The following is a 21,602-nucleotide window of genomic DNA, read 5'->3' on the forward strand; positions in this document are numbered from 1 at the left end:
ATTGAACAGCATGTAATCACCAAGGCCTCATCTCTTAGCTGTTAATGTATGAACACCACAAATAAATTCTATCTTCAGGAATTCACTTGGCTCTCAGGTTGCATCGTGTTACCAAGGTTAGGCTTATCAATACAAAACAGAACTTAATTTTAAAAATAGTAATGATATAATATAAGCAGGTGGTTAAAACTGTAGTATCGTTTAAATTCCTTTAAGTTTCATTAGTTCCTCATTGTAATAATACAGAAGCAATCTATTATCTGAAAAATACATCCATCGTACATTATTTGTTAACGAAGGCTTCCTCAATCAACAGCATGACTTACATCGCGGCCTAAAGGTATTCTAAGCATGCTAATTTTGTCTTCGGACCAGTAAGTTACTATTTGTTTTAATTAAAAATAAAAGTGCCCCCCCCCTGCTAGTACAACGGTAAGTCTACGGGTTTACAACGCTAAAATCAGGGGTTCGATTTTCCTCGGTGGGCTCAGCAGATAGCCCGATGTGGCTTTGCTATAAGAAAATATAAAAATAAAAGCGAAAAGCCCAGGTGCTACAGTTTTACGCAAGAAATAAACAGTTCATTAATATTTATAGTAAAGTATTTCGTAAATTGTTTCATAGGGTACGAAGTAAGAAAATGGGTTAGATTTTATATTTGAGAAATAATTTACTTGAATGTTATTTCTCAATAGATTTTTGTTGTAAAAAAAAGTTATGTCAGATGTTCCTTTATGAATTATAGTTTCTATTTTTCAAAGCATCCAACAACAGGTTGTGGAAAAATAGCACCAGAGAATGCTCGCGATCAGTAGATTAATAGATAAATATCATTTGGTCTCTGGCATTGAACCGTATGTACAATTTAAGACAGAAATGGCACGGTTTAGCGTCTGACGCAAATATAACTGTGTTTAACGTCGCCTCCTGAAGGACGTTTTTGCCCTGCGGTGCATAATTGACACGAGAAGGGTACATACATAATATACAGTAATACCTCTACCTCCAGAACAAGTTGAACTAGAAACTGACACATTTCTGATCAGTCTTTTAAGGCGCTGCCTTTGGGCGCTCCTGTTGCATTATAAACGTGTTTTGTGTAAACTAAAATTACTGATGTGGCGAATTTTCGATACTGACTTAAAAGTTATTTTTCAAATTTATAAAATTTGTAAAATTAACGCCCTCTATAGTTTAACTTATTCGTAATTATAGGAAATGTATTGTTTAATTAACACCAAATAAGGAGTAGTTGTTTATCCTTACAGATTCAAAACAGAGAGCCAATGAAAAGAGGTTATCTTAAATGTACCACCAAGAGTTTGTTTAACATATTTGTGAAAATGTTTACATACTTGAAGAAGGTTAATCGTATATAATATATATATATATATACATATGTGTGTTATTTCAAACCCAATACTAAGTTTTAAGTTTTACTAACACAAATCTCACAATATAGTACACAACAAAGTACATACTACTATTAGGTTGAGGAATAATTCGTGAGCGTTTTTAAATAATTTCATTCAAGCATTACATGCAAGACTATACAATACTTCAATGCATGAACACATTACACCCAAAACATTTATTATGATACTTCATTTCATGTAATACCTAGGTATATAGTATGCATTGTTTTAAACGAAATTGCAAGAAATTAAATGCGAAAAGCAGATGGTGTCGAAAATGCTCGATTTTGTCCACTTGACATTCCATTTAATGAGCTGAAAATGAAAGCAAAAATTAAAGACATATGAAAATCAAACACACCATCTATTAGAGCAAAAAATTATCTATCAAATGACATGAAATATTTTGCGAAAGCGTTTCCTTTATGAATATATTTTGTTAACTTGAAGAAACGCTCACGAATTATTCCTCAACCCAATATTATACTGAGCATTCATTGAAACATAAATTTACTTATAGAACTATAAATTGGCATGGCCTAGCGCGTTAAGGTGTGCGCTTCGTAATCTGAGGGTCGCGGGTTCGCGCCCGACTCGCACAAACATGCTCGCCCTCCCAGCCGTGGGGGCGTTATAATGTGACGGTCAATCCCACTATTCGTTGGTAAAAGAGTAGCCCAAGAGTTGGCGGTGGGTGATGATGATTAGCTGCCTTCCCTCTAGTCTTACACTGCTAAATTAGGGACGGCTAGCACAGATAGCCCTCGAGTAGCTTTGTGCGAAATTCCAAAAAACCAAGAACTATAAATATATTTTTTGTTCTTTGATGTAACCATTTTTATAAAAATCAAAGTTACTTTTTCACAAATAGTAATTTCTTCATTTTTCTTAAAGGCAATTTGTTCTCCTGGGAGGGGAGGACAGTTTTGTTTTGTTTTTTTTTTAATTTTCGCGCAAAGCTACACGAGGGCTATCTGCTCTAGTTGTCCTTAATTTAGCAGTTCGGCTGAAACTAGAAGAAAACCCTCAGATTACAGTCTAGTCTTAACCATCTGGCCATACCAGACTGGGTGGGGGGAAACAGAGCTAAGTCTACGGACTTAACAACACTGAAGTCAGGGATTCGATATCCCGCGAAGGAATAACACACAGTTGAACATTGCTTTGCTCAAAAACAAAGAAACTTAAAGGTAATTTTTGTAGCAAATAGTTTATACAAATTTCGAAGTCGATAAAAGTAAAATAACTGTTTATTTAGAAACTTGTTAATATGTTGTTGTTCAAAGTGACTTAGATAGTTGGTAATAACAATCAGAATAATATTTTGTATGTTATTGAAATGTATGGATTATTTAAACGTCTACCTAGTAATCTCAGGATCTTTTACTTTTCAGAGACTTAACGACAAGTCTGAGGGTGTATGACCTGTTAAAAAAAAGTTAGCGATGGACAGAGCATAAATAAATAGACAGCCTATTCTGTAGCTATTACGTAAAAAAATAAATACACAATGGCAGTTCTTAAAATAATGTTTTAATCCATCAGGCTAGACAACACAGCACGTAATGTTTCGGCTAAACTACAGTGAATATTAACTTCATGTGTTAAGATTGTTACAACAAAAGTCTAAAAACCTGTAAGAATGTGTGCATTTGTAACAAGCACCAGTGTTGATATGACATTAGGATAATATTTGTAGTGGGAGGTGATAAACCAAATTGCAACTTCTGTGTATGATACAAGCCACGCTTTTGCTTACTGTTAGATTAAAACATGTTCATAAAATGAAACCAACATTAGCACGTGTTTGTCTATGTAATAAAAATAAAAATACTCACACACACAAAAAAAGTTTTATCCTCAGTTCTTGCTTCAATGTTTATAACAAGCTCATCATAAATAAGGACACAGAAAGTAATTTAGCTTACCAGATTAGTACAGATTTTCTGACATCCACACTAGAAACTGACTATTTCCTGAAATGCGATACTCTTTCACAGTAAACTTCTACTAAGTATCACGCAATGACATTGAAACACTAGCAAAAAAGTACAGAACTTATGTCTTCAGAAATACCGATTCGCTCTCGATAGTTCATGTAAAGAAACAAGAATGTAAAACATAAACAGTATAAACAGCGTGAGTGTAGGACTACCATATTTCAAACTAGATTATCCTGTCATACCTCCAGCAACCCCAGTTCCCGCGCTTAAATATTTACCTACAATTTAAGAACTGGAAAGGAGGAAACTGGTGTGGTAACGTTTTATTGGTGATTGTTTTGTAGTTTAGAATCTTTCTCATGATCGTCAGAACCCCCGTTAATAAAAATATTCATATTGATTTTCACTCACCTGTCAATGACATGATAAACAGTTCGGTTTGTTTTGAATTTCGCACAAAGCTATTCGAAGGCTATCTGCGCTAGTCGTCTCTAATTTTGCAGTGTAAGACTAGGATAAAAGCAGCTAATCATCATCACCCACCGCCAACTCTTGGGCTACTCTTTTTACCAACAAATAGTGTGATTAATCGTCACATTATAACATCCCCACGGCTGAAAGGACGAGCATGTTTGATGTGACGAGGATTCGAACCCGCGACCCTGAAATTACGAGTCGAGTGCCTTAACCACCTGGCCATGGCGGGCCGAGATGTTTGTGTGGTAGGGAACGTTATTATTTTATATATCTTTTCAATGCCTTATTTTAATAGCATCTAAATACTTTTCTGACTGTATATACCTGAAAAATTACACCCACGTCACGAAACTGGTTAAAACACTAGTAGAAATGACGAGTAAACGAACATGTCCTTCAGTGAATTTCGATTTGTCAAGACGAAAGATATTATTCTAAAGGGACGACTTCGTTTAAGCAACTGAGATTCATTTGAGATTCTTTTCAGGGCCATCACATCCTGAGAAAGTGAAAGATATGTTTACACATATCACCTCTACTGATGAAAATGTTTCTCATTAATCTTTCTTGTAAGCTCCTAATGAATGGTTGATCTAAGATAATAATACTTGAAGTTTTGTAATACATGTTTCAGTATGTGTGACAACAGTCTTACGTAGAATTTGAGATTTTACTTACGTTCATTATTGAGAGTATGTCTATACTAAAACTTATATTAGACAGCATTGTGCACAAAGCCCCAAATCAGTGAGAAACAAACTACAGACAAAGATTTATGACAGGTAAGGATATAAGTTCCTACAGTAGTAATGGTTTAAGTATTGTATATTATTTAGATGTTTAGGTAAGCATCATTTTTCAGGGTGAATAGATCTCATTAATTATACAAATGATGCTTCAAAAAACTATTGTTTAAAGAAAAACACGCCTGTACAGACACTTCACTTTTAGTTTTTAATGACATATGGTCCATGCTTCAGATGGAATCCTTCAATATCTATCATGGCGGAAGGTGTCACGGTGTGTATTGTTATTTTGTCTCGTGAAGTAAGGTAACTCAAATGGAAAGGAAAATTGTTGAGCTTGTGAAGTCGATGATCCCAGTCAAGCACCTGAAAATATTTTATATTTCATATTGATACAGAATACAGTTATTTACTCTTATACATTTTTACAGAGGAATTCTTGGATATTTTTAATTGATCTTAGATTGTATATGCTTTAGGTGTCACGTTTTGTGATGTAAGGAGATTTTTCAATGATTTACAAAACACGTGGAATTTCTTCATTTGTAGGTGATGTAATGGTGTTCATATATTTTTTCTCATCAATTAGACATCTTGTTCTTTCTCTCTAAGTTATTAGTATTAGTTTAATTCTGTAGGGCATCTTTTTTTTAGCTGCACATAGATGTTTTATGTTACTTTTCTAAATAAAAAGTAGAATTCTGATACATTTAGATCACAGTGTTTATTCTCAACTTGAAAACAAGTAGAAGTTGAAATGTAAGATGGTTTTCCAAATGTATTTTGGAAAAGACAGAAATTTTTAGAATGACTAAAATCAGACTGAAAGTTCAAACTTATTGGAAGTATTCACTGAAGACAAAATTGTTGAAACACTATGGTTAAAGGAATTTTCCAATAAATAGAAGAGAGGTTACTGCAGGTAAAAGAAAATAGAAAAAAATATTAAATAGAAATGAATTGGCGTATTAGTACCAAAGTCTATGATTTCGGAACCATTTTAGCACATTCTACTTGAAACTCAGACTTTCTTCTTGAATTACCATTTAAGAAGATAACTAGTAATACAACCTATGAAGTGCCAGGTTATATATCACCCTATATGTGTTACAAAGAACTGTGGTATGGTTCAATTTGTAATGAGTCAAATTTCTTATTCTATGACAAATAGATTAACATGGAATCAGTTATTACTTAGAATAGTACTTAACATTGGGAATGTGGACATGATGAGAGAGGTATTTCAGAAGGGAAACAGAGATTTCCATGCTGTTTATGCAACAAATTAGACACTTGTGAACATATGTGCTGTCAAAACTTGGATTTAATAAACATGTAAATGATATATTTGTTTATAATTTTGTTACAGAGTGATTTAATGTAACAACGCATTTACTATTTAAATATATTAAATATTGAAATCCTTATTGTATGAAGAATAAAAAATGTTTTAAAACTGATGATATTGTTAGAGTAATTTGCGTTACGTTATGTTTGCGTTAAACTAAAATTGCCCCCCGATAGTACAGCGGTATGTCTACGGATATACAAAGCAAAATCAGAGGTTCGATTACCCTCGGTAGGCTCAGCAGATAGTCCGATGAGGCTTTGCTATAAGAAAACACACACATACAAACTACAATTATTTCCAATTATTGTCATTTAGTGATATCACGTCATTGTATACTAACGAATACTTGCATATGATTGAGTCACGTTTATAATTATAATAGTAATGTACTTTTAAGGTCCACCAATACTTACTATAGTTACTGTCGAAATTTGTTTAAGGTTATGTTTGTTTAATTCTGCCGCCATTCGAGCATCTATACCACTAGGGGCCCGGCATGGCCAAGCGTGTTAAGGCGTGCGACTCGTAATCTGAGGGTCGCGGGTTCGCATCCCTGTCGCGCCAAACATGCTCGCCCTTTCAGCCGTGGGGTGTTATAATGTGACGGTCAATCCAGCTATTCGTTGGTAAAAGAGTAGCCCAAGAGTTGGCTGTGGGTGGTGATGACTAGCTGCCTTCCCTCTAGTCTTACACTGCTAAATTAGGGACGGCTAGCACAGATAGCCCTCGTTCAAAAAACAAACAAACAATCTCTACCACTAATCCTTCTAATAAAATGTATTGCCACTCGAATATTATGATTTTTGTATATATGAATATATATCAAACTACTGAATATATTTCAAAAGTATAGGAACAAGTGTGGCCAAAGAAGTTGTTTGCGCAGAAAGTAAATTCGCGGTTTTCTTCCCGTTGCCGCAAAAATGTGTTCTTCACTTTTGTTAATTACAATTAATCAATTAATTTATGATTTGGCTGTAACTGCTGTTGACTAGTTATCTATAAGTTCATTAGTTGAAAGTTAAAGACACCTATGCGCATTTAGTCCTTGTGTAGCTTTGTACGAAATTCTGAAACAAAGAAACAGACAAACTGAAATTGTAACTCACTAAATAAGGTCGCATCAGGATAGTTCTTATATTCTCTTTTCATAAGACACAATATAACAATGCATACAATATTCCTAGCAGTCATTAGATGTCAGAGACTTCCTGCATCAACTCTAAGTAATCAGAAAAAGTAAAGTTCGTGTTTTGTTTGGTTTGCTTTGAATTTCGCGCAAAGCTACTCGAGGGCTATCTGCGCTAGCCGACCCTAATTTAGCAGAGGGAAGACAACTAGTCATCACCACCCACCATGAACCCTTGGGTTACTCTTTTACCAATGAATAGTGGGATCGGCCGTCAGATTATAACGCCCCCACGGCTGAAAGGGCGAGCATATTTGGTGTGACGGGGATTCGAACCCACGACCCTCGGATTACGAGTTGAATGCCTTAACCACTTGGCCATGCTGGGCCTGTTTGAGTTTTAAGTAACACTCATGAAAATACTGATAAATGTATGAAGTGTGTTGGTGACCTAAAACTTTACTGTTTTAATTATTGATACGAAACCCTTGAGAGTATCGGATACAAATTCGATTATTATGAACAAACTAAGTATAGAAGAATTCATTAAGGGTCTATTCTCATGTATAGAGCACATCAATGTGTTGAAAACTCTCATAATATGAATTATCGTTCTTAAAAAAATTAACTATAAAAAGTCTAACGATAAACATAGTTTCTTCCTTATCAGGACATAAAGTTACGAAAAAGATTTCTGTGTTTATTCAAAAATTCTTTAAAACTGATTTTCTTTTCAAGTCATCGGAGAGAAACACAACATTTTCACTTTATATATTTGATTACGCGAACGTCATGATATATTAGCTGAGCCTGAAAACTGTGTTATTAAAAGAAGGTAGGAGTGTTTTGATAGTTCGTTTTGAAATTAAGCACAAATCTACACGATGGGCTATCTGTGCTCTGCCCATCACGCGTATCGAAACCCGATTTCTAGCGTTTTGCGTCCACAGACATACAGCTGTGCCAGTGGGAGGCTTGATAGTTCGTAATGGAGTGTGTGTGTGTTTTCTTATAGCAAAGTCACATCGGGCTATCTGCTAAGTCCATTGAGGAGAATCGAACCCCTGATTCTAGCATTAGTTCGTAATGAAACTTACATTCTAGGCTTAGTAAATTTGGATACTTTTAATCATTATTTGTTTCATGACATGATAACTTATTCGTGTAAATGATAACCTCTTCCATGAAAGATGATAAAATACGATACAAGTGATACATCACATCCTGAGTATACAAATATCCTTCAGTGATTCTAAAGCAGATTCTCACTTTTCCACTTTTAAAAGTGGAATAACACTAATGTAAACATGTGCAGAGGAATAAAGGCAGCCAATAAAATCACAGTCGAAGATAACGTTTTAACTGCTTAGAGAAGAGAAATCCGGGGTTGTTTGGAAATGTATTAGCTATCATCAACTACTTCTTGGTTGTCTGTTGAAAATCTGTCATCGCTGGATCTCGAATTAGACTTACAGCTCCAGGACAAACAACATCATCTCTGTAACTGATGTATGAAAGTTCCAAAGAAGACGAATTTGTGGTAATGTTAAAAGAGAAAGGCTAAGCCTACTAGTTTGTGTTTTTAGTTTTAGCTGAAAGTCACATAATGGGCTCTCTATACTACCTCTCAACCGTGGGGAATCGATCACTAGATGTTATCGTTGTAAGTCTGTATAATTTCCTCCCTCGACTCAAACAGGAGTTTAGTAGCAGAAGGAAGGAAAACATGCCTTTCTTCAGGAATATATCTTAGATAGTTAATATGAAACTAAAACTAGATCATCTCATTAAAGTAAGGAAATATCGCGCCCCAAAAACATCTAGAAGTGTTAAGTAACACCCAAAGCTTTAGTTTTTAGTTTTATACACCCATTAAAGACGGTGTCATAGACATCAACACATACGTAGTCATTTTAGGACAAGTCCCTGTTTCTAATAATTATTTATTGTGTAATATTGTAATTGTAAATAGATGTTTTACATAAATGCCGTTTTCAAATTATTTAACAATTTATTTATTAGTTAATTCTTAGTGTTATATGATTTTATAAATCCAATGTGTAAAATATCAGTCATTGGCTTTTAACATTTAACCTTATGTTTAAACGTTATTTATTAACTTGTCTGTATTTAGAAGTTATCGGTAACCATATTAACGTGATACATAACCTTTAGCGTTAAAATATTGTTTGTTGAAGATGTTTTGTTCATGTGACATCTGTAAGCATTCAGTTTTTATTCATACACTATACATTTTTCATCAATAACTTCTGGTGGCAAAAACGACATATACATGTGTAAATAAATCTAACTAATTTCCTGTTACAAAAGTAAACCCATTAGAAATTTCTATGCTGTAATTGTGGCTTTTTTATTCAGTGTACATGAAGATAAATATTTGTTTGTTTTGTGTGTATTCAATTCTAAGAAACGCCTTGTTATCAAAATATTAGCTTTCAAAATTGTAGTCCTTTTGATGATCAAAATTTTAATTTTGTTTCGCATAAATTATATTTTGAAAAATATTACAAAAGTGACATAGGTAGTGAACTTCGTTACTCAAGACTCAACTAATATTTTATTTTAAGAGGGGTCTAGTGAATAACAAGCCAGACCTATGGATTTGCAGGTCCAGAGTTGGTGTACCGTTAAAACAAAAACATAAGTCGTAGATACACCAAGCATACACTTTAGATACGTGCGTTATAAGAATATTTGTGAAATCACATGATTTGATCTGACAAGAATCGTTGGTGGATGGTGTTCATTTATCTATCAGTTCAAAATTAGAGAAGTCCAACATGGCCAGGTGGTTAGGGCGCTCGAATTCCCATCACACCAAACATGCTTGCCCTTTCAGCCGTGGGGGAGTTATAATGTGGGTTCAATCCCACTATTCGTTGGTAAAAGAGTAGCCCAAGAGTTAGCGGTGGGTGGTGATGACTAGTTGCCTTCCCTCTAGTTTTACACTACTACATTAGGGACAACGCGGATAGTCCTCGAGTAGCTTTGCGCGAAATTCAAAAACAAACAAAATTAGGGACGGCAAGTGCAGACAATCCCATTTGTAGTTTTGCACGAAACTTAAAAAACAAAACTAAATTCTCACTGCTATGTGGTGTTACCTATGGATAAAACTTTTTTTTTTTCAAAACACTTTTGATATCCAGTTTCTATGATCTAAATGTGTATAAGAACCTATGTTTTGTGCAGCTGGCTTTCATATTTTTTTAGTTAAAATTTCAGTCCCTGTTTTAGTGGGTTTTCAGGGAGTATTATAGCAACCATTGTATGATTGTATTGAAATATGTGCCATTATCAAAGTAATTGCCATATTTCTTGTTTAACCGAGAATCCCCTCTTGTAGCTTATTTGAGGGTTTAAACAGCTAAAATTCAGGTTGATTCCTGCGGTGGGGCCAAAGTAAATAGTTCTTTGTGCAGCTTTGAGCTGAAAAAAGGTAAAACAAACAACAGTCCTAAGCAAAGACACGCTTATGGTTTCAATTTAACTTTACTGCATACATGTATATAGATAGCGAAAATTAATACATTTTAATAAAGTTAAGTAAACAAAATTCTAAGGATTGTTATTGTTGTTTTGAATTAAGCACAAAGCTACTCAATGGGCTATTTGTGCTCTGCCCACCACGAGTATCGAAACCCGGTTTTTAGCGTTGTAAGTCCACAGACATACCGCTGATCCACTGAGGGGCAAATTCTAAGGAAGGATTGTGTTAAAAACAGATGTGGGACATTGTGAGCTTGAACATCCACATCTCGCTCTCCTAATTTCTATTTCTATATCTATTGCTACTCTTTTATATCTTATGTGAGACTAGCGAATAGAGGTTAAGACCGATAGACGGTGTATCTCCATCGCAACGCGGGTCATATTTCTTCAGTCATCTCCAGAACCTATGTATAATCCTGTGACATCTATTCATACAAATTATTCATCTTTTTTATGAACAAGTTTTCACTATAATAATGCATCTCTAGCATCATCTTAATTAAGCTTAATGTGGCCATGCTCAAAAATAGTAGCTGTACACATATACCACATTTCGTTAAGATTTACATAAACGTTCTCATAATATTATAATAAACGTTTTTACTTCAAGGCCATCTGGTGCAAATTACTGCAATTACCAGTCAGATTTTCTGATTAAACTGCCAGACTGCCATGAGATGAAATTAACTGGTGATACAGAGAAAACATTAACAAAAACAAACAAGACTGACGCATACACCAAAGGACTACTTTTTATACGACTGATACAAACTAGCATTACAAAACATGCATTTCTGTACCTAAAGTGATTTCTTTTTTTGCTATGGTCGTCTTCAAGTGACAATACTACGAACTAGCTAGACCTTGGATTGATACAGGACCGTGGACAATGCAATAATTATGTCAACATTTTATTTTTGTATAATTACTTGGGATTACACTATCATTATAACAATATGGCTTTAATTATCTTACTAGCGCCCATGCTGAAGGTCTAACAAAATATTTGTAGATATTAATTACTGTAACTTCTTGTGATATTAGAAATAATTTTTACTGTAATGGGAATGTCATTTCAGATTTTAAAAAGTTCACAATAAATAGAAATGTAAAGAACTCATTTAAGCTTAATTTGAGAGAACACAATTTTTTTTTCAAATATCAAACGTTGTACTTTCTTCAGAAAACAAGATACGTATGTAATTATAAGTGTCTTGCACAATTATTATTTTCATTCATACATCTACTGAAGATAAAGTTAAGTTTCTAATGGCGCACCAGGTTTTTGAATCAAGTTGCGTGACACTCAAATTACATGAAACTTCTGTAGTTATAAGTGATCTTAACTTATTTATATTATTATAATGAAAAACGCTCAAATTTACCGAAACATTTCATTGAAAATAGTGACATTTTTAAGTTAAAGACAGAAGAATTGGTTTCCTAGTACGTAGTCGGGTGTGGAGTTGTCACTTGTCACGTGACAAAGTCAACCAGTTTTCCAGCAGTGTAGAGTGTCTCACGAAAAAAAAAAAGCAAGAAAAAACTATTTTTAACTTGTCATGCAGGTTTGGGCAATATTACGTTTGTTTTTGTATTTTAAAGCTGACAAAAGCTGTTCTTGACAACGTTTCTATTGGTTTGTACATTAAGTACGTTTATTCAATGTCTACTGCAAACCTTTCATTAAAATCTCCTTAAGTATGTTGAGTATCTGTTTTCTTCAATTTTTTTTCTTGTCATCTGCAATGATTGCCTGCTATCAAAGCGGTGTGAACGCATTAAAGATTTCCTTCACTGGCTCCCTTTAGATTATTATTTAAAAAAATACTCATCACGAGAAAAAATGTTAGATTTAGATGTTCAGAACCTTAAGTATATCTGGCTCTTTGAAGCAGGTGCTTTACGGTTAGCTTTGGCAAGAAAGTCAAATATACTCAACAAAAAAGTACACACAACAAGCTTATCAGTTAAAGTCAGAAGTTCTCAATGTTATTACTTATTATCCAGAAAAATCGAATAAAACAACGTAATGATAGATGTAAAAGCCAAAGCAATAACGTAAGTGTTGCACTAATAGCGTAGTTTCTAAAGAAAGACAACTAACGACCAGTTTCTCATTATGAACTTCGATACCGAAATGGGTATACATCGTTCTCGAATTTTCTTAACACGTACTTACAGACGTGGAGTCCTAGTGACTGTGACAACAGCCAAGAACATGTATCATGGATTTTAGACAACGACTTTGTTCAAAGTCGAACGAGCAATGTCTGTTTCCGTTGTTAAGTTTGTTGTCTCGAAAGCTTAGCTTTCCGATGCTTTCCTTGTAAAGAGGCACAGAGTTTTTAATTGATTTAAGTTGTTTTGGTAGCTGTAGTAACAGTAACTGTTTCATGAAAAATGGAAATGTTAAAGATCAAAAACTTAAAATATTTTGTTAGTATATCCAATATTTCGTCGTGAAAGCCCCTACAGGGAATCATTTAACAAAACCTGAAGGTATAAATAAAATATTACGAATGCAGTGGTTGTTCAGCATGATTTTGTAAAGCATTATTCATCTATTCGACTTTGCACCCAACTAAATCTCTAATTAATGTGAAGATTGCGCCATTAATTCACACGAAAGTTTTTATAACTCGGAGAACTGTACAATTTTGTTTCACGTTTTGTATTTATGTATAGTAGACATATAGAATAATATAGTTAAAATGTCAACAAAACCAACACAAGTACCAACACAAAATAATAGATGACAGAAACCATGAAATCCTCTAAAGTCAGTCAATCAAAAAATAGGTATAAAAGTTTTCTTCAACCGACTATTTTCAATTCCTTGAAAACAGAAGACGTATTACTGGTATATGTTTCAGAGCTCTAAGTATGAACAGAAAAAGCATCAAAAATCGTTTCTTTGACAATTCGATTTATTATCCGTGCGTTTCTAAGCTTGAAATTACTCGTTGACGTATTTAAACAGTGCTGTGTTCGCAACAGGAGTCGATCCTTAAATTTTAGCGGTAAGTACTCAAGCTTACCGCTAAGCTATTAGAAAGAATTAACTCGTTAGGATCAACTGGAACGTTCACTTATAGGGAAGTAATTTTCTTTACATTAATTTAAAACTTAATATTTCGATGAAAATCGAAAATACTAATTTATGTAGTAATTCACATAAATTGTCGCTTTTTACTTTGCGTTGTAAAATAAATTTAATTTCAGTCAGCTTTGTAATTAATAGTTAGGTACACATATGTTAGCAACACAAACGCATCCTTGTGGCGCTTTGAAACTTGACCCACGAAAGGTTTGATGCACTTTTTAATCTTTTGAATTTGATATTCTGATGCTTTATTTATATTTATAGAAATAAAATTATATTGAGAAACAGCGTCTGTGTCGCATGTAATGTTCCACTTTTAGTAATTAAAATATTCCTTTCTATGTATACACTTAACCTGAATACAAATAAAGATAATAATCAGTTTTGTTATCATTAAAGTAACGTTTTTGTTTAATGTCTTTTACAACCAGTATTTTTAACTACTCTTAAACATAATCCAGACTTAACTTTCAACTGTATTAGAGAAGACACCACAACAAGACGTGATAGATAATTCCAAGCGTTATTAGTGAACTTATTTTGAAACGCTTTGTAGTTTAAAACATTCAATCCGTTTAGATCACAATATGTACGTAATCAAACAATAAAAGAAATGTTACGGAAGTCTCAGCGATACCCTTTATTCTTCCTAAAATACATATAAAAGATGTTTGCCACAGAAACAAATTTTGTGGATAGTGGCGCCCTCTAAATTCTGTCAACTACATTATCGAAACGATATGCATTCCTAAGCAAGAGAAAACGATACAATATTATGATAATAGGTTATGTTTAATGACTATATCCTTAACTGTGATGAACATTTAACCATTTGAGATATCGTAACGTTATTTTTGTAATATGTTAACTCAAAGTCCTTCCTTTCATTACGTTCTAACACAGTGTCCTCTAGAAAAGTAGCGAGTATAAGTTTGTTTGTTTGTTTTTGAATTTTGCACAAAGATACTCGAGGGCTATCTGCGCTAGCCGTCCCTAATTTAGCAGTGTAAGACTAGAGGGAAGGCAGCTAGTCATCACCACCCACCTCCAACTCTTGGGCTACTCTTTTACCAACGAATAGTGGGATTGACCGTCACATTATAACGCCCCCACGGCTAAAAGGGCGAGCATGTTTGGCGCGACGGGGATGCAAACCCGCGACCCTCAGATTACGGGTCGCACGCCTTAACACGCTTGGTCATGCCGGGCCAGCGAGTATAAGATCCTTATTTTCAAAATTAGTTATTAAAATAAAAACAGTCATATCCCTCGTAAAGTGGCCAAGGTAAGATCCTCTCTTTCGAGATTGCTTACATAAAAGGTACTGGTGATGTCCTTTGAAAAACTGGCCAGTGTAAGATCACCCCTTTCGACGTTACCTTCTAAATGATAATATGTCGTCTTGAAAAATGACCAGCATATGAAACTTCTTTTCATTTTAGCTGCTGAAGTACACTATGTCTTCTTGAAACTGGCTAGTAGAAAAATCCCATAAGGAAACGTTTTTCTTTTCTTTTTTTTTTGCCTTTATACTGTACAGATGGGCCTGGCATGGCCTTGCGCGTTAAGGCGTGCGCTTCGTAATCTGAGGGTCGCGGGTTCGCGCCCGAGTCGCGCCAAACCTGCTCGCCCTCCCAGCCGTGGGGGCGTTATAATGTGACGGTCAATCTCACTTTTCGTTGGTTAAAGAGTAGCCCAAGAGTTGGCGGTGGGTGGTGATGACTAGCTGCCTTCCCTCTAGTCTTACACTACTAAATTAGGGACGGCTCGGTACAGTGGGCTAACAACCTACTCACTTAAATACCTGTTCATGAAACCGCAAGTGATTGCGGCCCTATGTTCCTTGACGGAATCGAGTGATAGATGATGATGATGTACAGATACTGTTACATAATTCGATTTTATAGTCTCATTCATCGTTACAGTCCATGTCGCCACGACCGGCCATGCTTTATCGAATGACTAAGCATTTGGACAATAGCCCTGCAGCGTAGTTTCAATTGCAAAGAACTACGTCTTAAAGGTGTTATATCCAAAGCACACCACTCTTCCCTGATTACATTTCACAATCTGTCTAGTTTACGAGGACGACAGTTTCCTAGCGCTCATTTCAACAGTCCGATCACAGAGAAATCCACAGATTTCCCGGCAACTTGACCGGCATGTCTTCGTATGAAATACCATGGATATCCATTTCATTCTCCATCTGCTTCAAGCACGCGACTGCTGAACGGATATGTCGTGGTAGCAGCCCTGGTACACGTGACGTGTCTCTTTTTCCAGACCTCCAGTGAGCCTTCTTAATTATGTTCTTACTGTTGCCTAAAGTGCCACATTACCTACACAATGCCAAAACATATATTTACTACTTTGTATTGGCTGTAGATACCATGTGGCATACTGACTGGCATATTCAAATTCGTTTTAATACAACGTATTTAACATTTAGTATATGCAAGTGTTACATGGTTCTATATTGTATTTAACATTAATTCGTTTTGGTAGTGTTATTGTTATTGTCAGTTTCGCGTATATATATATAAGCTAATGTTGTTTATTGCCATATATTGTCATATGTGTTTTTTAAAGTTTAAATTTCTACCGTTTAAAATGAGAATTCTTAATTGGAAGATTGTTCATACAATTCTTGAATTATCAACTCACACCCTGTATAAAGAAAGTTACCTGTCGTGAAATATATTTGCGTTTAGGAAGACAATGCTTGAACAACGTACCATAAAAGATGATACGATTTCGCGTAAAATTTTGAAATGCCATTTCGTCCACTTATGACGAGCTTGTTTTATAACAAGACAAGTCTTTCTTTTAAATCGTATTCCGTACTTTGCGCTTGTTTTATTTGTTATTGCTCTTGACGTTAAGTATACATGTTTCAGTAGGTGCAGATACAAAGACGAAACGTTTATTTCAAGACCAAGATCGTAAAGTTTGACACGAAAGACCACCATTATGTGAGATGTTGCAACACAATCTCAAATAGCCTTATCCCCATCCCATGACCCATAACAGTAGATCTACAAAAAGATACGGGCTAGAAAGATAAAACTTTATTTATGTTAGTCTGTGAAGTAAACTAGAACGGAGATTTATCAGCTCCATACTGTGGTTCAACAGAATCCACGGACACTAATCCCACTTGAATTCTCATTTGTATTTTGACGGTGAGGGAAAATACAATCTGTTCTTCCAAAAAAGGTATTTTAATAACACTATGTGACAAAATTTTTACTTTTTCTTGTTCCTGGACAGAAAGTGTTATTTCTCAATTGCTTATGCCTAAAGTAAATGGAAAATACCTATTTTCTCTTCACACTTTGCTTTTGTGACCTGGGAGCGTATAACGAAAACATGATGGAAGACTATATTTGAAAGCGATTTACATTACAGTCGCAAATCTCGAAAAAATACTCACTTCTGAACATTTTTATATAAATTTAGTACATATAATACATGTAAATCGTAATTCATATGCTGTTTTATTCAGACCTTATGTAAATGAAAATGTGCATATTTCCCCGTTTTTACATAGAAAATTTTATTATGTAGGTCACAAAAGCAAAGTTTGAAGAGAATAATGGCCATTTTCTATACTTTTACAACATAAGCAATTAGAAAATGACACATGCTATCCAGGAACAAAACTTGTGTTACGTTGTGTTATTTAATATTCATAAATTCTTTATTTTATTAACGTGTTTTCCCAACGTGGTGTAAATATTGCTATTGATCAGTAGCTTACTTAAGCTTATATGCATTATTGGTTTTGAAAATAATGTCCACGAAAGAAAAGTCTTAACGACACCCATGAAGTACGATACAGATTATTAAAACCAAAGATCAGCTTTCATTACAGTGTCGTTCAATATCGTGTATGTTTCCTATACGGTTTATAGCATTTCTTCCCATTCTAAGTAATGGATATTGTTACCTTAAGATACTGTGAGCCTTCAGTAGAGCAACACATTCAAGCTGTTCGTTAGATCCGAATCACCGAAATGACTTCGAGTCTTATTACATTCTAGTAATAATTCCAGATTGTTTTTTTCAAAAGCTTGTAAGACGTTCATCAACATTACATTCGTTCCTTACAGGTCAATACATTCCAAGGTTTCTTGAGTAATGACGTAGCAGTGAAATTCCCGTTTTATTTATGATCATTAAACGTGTATGCGTAGTGTTAATTGATTTGTCGTGATTTGATGAGGAAGCACCCCCATGGTTGTTTAGCGATGATAGTGATTGCCCAACTCATTAGTTCCACAGGGAAGGACGGTAGGTGGCGCATTCCCTGCTAGTTTGCCTTTCATAATCTATACAGGTGCGACTTGGGTCGGTTCATGGCACCAGAATATATTTGCATAGAATTAAGGATTTGAGTAACTTAGCACATCGATAGTTAATTGTGAAAGCCCAAAACAATCTATTGTTAATTTCATGGTTAACAGTGCTTAATCTCTTATCAACAATTATTTCTATTGAATAATGAAAAGATCTCAAGCTAAATTAATAATGTTACAATAGTATTATTAATAGGAGAAAATCATACTAAAACTCAAGGGTTCGATTAACCCTGATGAACAGAGAGCAGATAGCTCATTGTGTTGTAGGCAAGATTCAATATCGTAGTGGTGACATAGTATGGCTAAACAATCAATGACGCAAGAAACAACTACCATCAAAATACAAGAGATATTTGTTGGGAAGAGCCCTATGCTGTAGTCAAAAGAAAGAAATGGGTAATTTTATACAGCCCAGAAGAAAAGGTCATCCAGAGTGATGGTCTATGTAAACATATTAGCTGGGTCAGCTTCAAAGAAAACTTCATAAGTTACAAGGCAAATTTTCTGTAGAATAGCCCCAGAGTTCTTTCCAGAGTATCTTTAGAAACGAAGTCATCAGTGAATCCGCGCTATAAGCCACAAAACAGAAAACCACTAAACACATTGGGTGTCTTGACAATTTGTTAATACGCATTTTCATTATACATTGTTTCACCATTTAATTAATAACTTAAGGGCTGTAATGACTGTGTTTATGAATATTAATTTAACTATTAACAATTATTTTGTTGTATATTGTTAATTATGGAAATTTAAATTTTAATGTACCATTGGTCTTTTTTTATGTATTAAGTTTTTTCAATGAACTTTATAATTCTGGAAAGGCACACTTTTGTAGGTGGTTACTTTCAATCTAGATGTTTCCATGGGTTTGTATTATTGATTGCTGAGACGAAGGTTTAATTTGACGTAACGTGATAATCAAGGCTTAATACCAAGAATTTCTTCGAAAATTTTGATATAGTTTCATCAATGAAAAAAGAATAGAGAATTCAGCTAGAGTAAGGTGAGTATTGACTCTTTCACTGCTCCTCTCAGTGTAACACTAGAGGGAAGGGAGGTAGTCATCACCACCCACCGTCAACTCTTGGCTTCTCTTTTACCAACGAATAATGGGATTGACCGACACATTATAACGCTCCCACGGCTGAAAGGACGAGCATGTTTGGTGCGACAGGGATTTGAGCCCGCGACCCTCGGATTACAGTAAGGGAAGAAACGTATGCATTGTAAATATTAGGCATTTATGCAGCAGTTTTAGTGTTTCATATTTAGTGTGTTAAATGTAATACTTATACGGTACAGTCGTGTTACGACCAACACTACACTGTGCCGGTATCCGACATAATAGAGAAAGCGATCAAAACATTTGGAAAACACATACAAGTCCTTCTCACCCTCCCCTCTTATCTTGTGGTCAGTAAAGGTTGTTCCTGACCCATCCTACCCCCGGCCATCTCCCTCCTCACTCAGCACACTACCAGGCCTACACAAAGGTTATTATATGAATGTTTTTGGTGTTTATTCTTTACTTCTTTCATGCTATACTATAATTTCGTGAGGTAAGTTTTCTGTGTGCACAGAGTGGGGTTTTCCACTCCATCTGAAAGTAAAAGTGTTAATTTTTGAGCCTTTCATTTAATTACGTTGAACTTGAAGTAAAGAGGTTTCATCTGAATGAGTTTGTTAGTCAGTTAATAGGGCCTGGCATGACCTGGGGTTTAAACCTTTGACCCGTAATCTGCGGGTAGCAAGTTTTGGATCCCGTCACCGAAGGTACTAGTCTTTTCAGCCGTGGGGGCGTTATATATCACATTCAATCCCATTTTTCGTTGTAAAAGTGTTTCCCAAAAGTTGTTTATGTTGGCTAGCTACTTCCCGTCAGGTATATCACTTCTAAATTATGGACGGCTACAGCAGGCAGCCATCGAGTAGTTTTGTGCGAATAAAATAAGCCTCGGAATAACAAGAGTGAGCTATCGACGTAGTTACAAGTGATATGCTGTATGGAGGATTGATGATAACCTAACTGATGCCTCAGGCAGAAGCTGAAGGTGCGTCCTCTGGTATTTGCAACCACAAACATTTGGCGCCCTAGGCAGCCGCTTATATTGCCCATCATCATCACCAGCTTGGTTGAATGTTGTGTAAGACGTGACGAATTAGCAACTAAGATAAACTGTTGTATTAGCGTCTACTATGAATTTAGGGTTATCAGCGATCGTTAGTGCTGTCACCCTGTAGAACTTGTAGTAGAAGTGGACTAGACATTTCATCATTCTTTTAACCAAAAGACCCTGCCTAACAATAGAAAACCATCAGAATTCCAACATTTTGTTTGCAGTTAGTTTAAAAAACAACAACTGCCAATTTATGTTCGGATATTTCTCCCTTTGTGTGTGTGTGTGTGTAATCTGCTTCTTATAATAAGACTTACTTAGCATTGTTACTGTATCATTCCCCCTTAGGCAATAATTGTTACCATAAATAAATGAATGAAAATAGCTTTAATAGATAAAACACAATGGAGTTTCCAACATTACCATGAATTAATGAACTAACCAAATAAAACAGGGACGCTGTGGAGGTACCAAACTTATCAAGTTTAGTTTAATTTAAATTTAAAATTAACTTCGATATGCTGCATTGGCATTTTGATTTTGTTTTCAACACAGAATTATCTAAACGTGTCACCTCTACTGGAATAACACACAGTCACTAAATCATTTGATCAGAGTTTCATTTGTTCGACCGAGATACGAAACTATTAGTCCGATATCACGTGCTCGCCGATGCTCTTAATGAAAAGTAAAACAAGTGGCATCGTATCACTATCCTATTCCAATGTGCACCAATGATACACTATTCAACAAACATCTATCGTTCAACAGCTGTCCTACAGATGGTAACAGAAGGAAACAGTGGCTTGTAAATATGTAATATCGTGAAGAAACTCCGATTTGGTAAATAATGCAAAACTATGCCTGAACCTTTACTACCTTATCTATAGCCTACAGTGAGGCTGTATGAAATGTTAAACACCTTTAAAAAATTAGTGGTAAACAAATTTTCATATTCAAGAACGTGGCTAATTTGTATAATATCTACCTGTAAAGATTTAAAATCGTAGTGAATAAAACTTAGCTGGCCCATTGACATAGCAGCTTAGGCCTATTAGGCTTGTGTAAATTGTAAGAAAAATATATTACAATTATGCAAGTTATACGGCTAACGTTACATTCACTGGCACATGTAAAGAATTGTTTTATGTCCAAATAAGTATTTTTCCTCACATATGTGTTAACTTGTGGACAGGTCACACATCTGTTTCGTTTACATGTTCGAGGACCTGGAATATTGTTTTGCTTAAGGTTACTGTGTACCAGAATTTTTTACCTTTCTTTCTTTGTGAACCTGACGATGACCGAAGAAGGTCGAAACGTTGTTCGCTCCTCTACATAGAGCTTTCTCTACCATACCATCCGTTTATATGTATATATATATATATATTTCTCTACAAGTGGGTTTCCTCCACATCACAGATTATTATTTCATCACGCC

General features: G+C 35.0%; 2 protein-coding genes across 2 annotated transcripts in view; one reads left to right on the forward strand and one right to left on the reverse strand.

The window, feature by feature from the left end:
- Nucleotides 1-21,602, reverse strand: part of LOC143249766 (semaphorin-5A-like) — a 170,601-nt gene that overhangs the window by 101,560 nt on the left and 47,439 nt on the right.
- LOC143249767 (uncharacterized) overlaps nucleotides 8,421-21,602 on the forward strand; it is a 36,469-nt gene continuing 23,287 nt past the window's right edge. Inside the window, exon 1 of the mRNA XM_076500156.1 lies at nucleotides 8,421-8,601. Coding sequence (XP_076356271.1) covers nucleotides 8,569-8,601 — 33 coding nt within the window. The 5' untranslated portion in view covers nucleotides 8,421-8,568. The remainder of the gene's footprint in view (nucleotides 8,602-21,602) is intronic.

Source organism: Tachypleus tridentatus, chromosome 4, assembly GCF_004210375.1.
Source record: "Tachypleus tridentatus isolate NWPU-2018 chromosome 4, ASM421037v1, whole genome shotgun sequence".
Taxonomy (NCBI): Eukaryota; Metazoa; Arthropoda; class Merostomata; order Xiphosura; family Limulidae; genus Tachypleus; species Tachypleus tridentatus.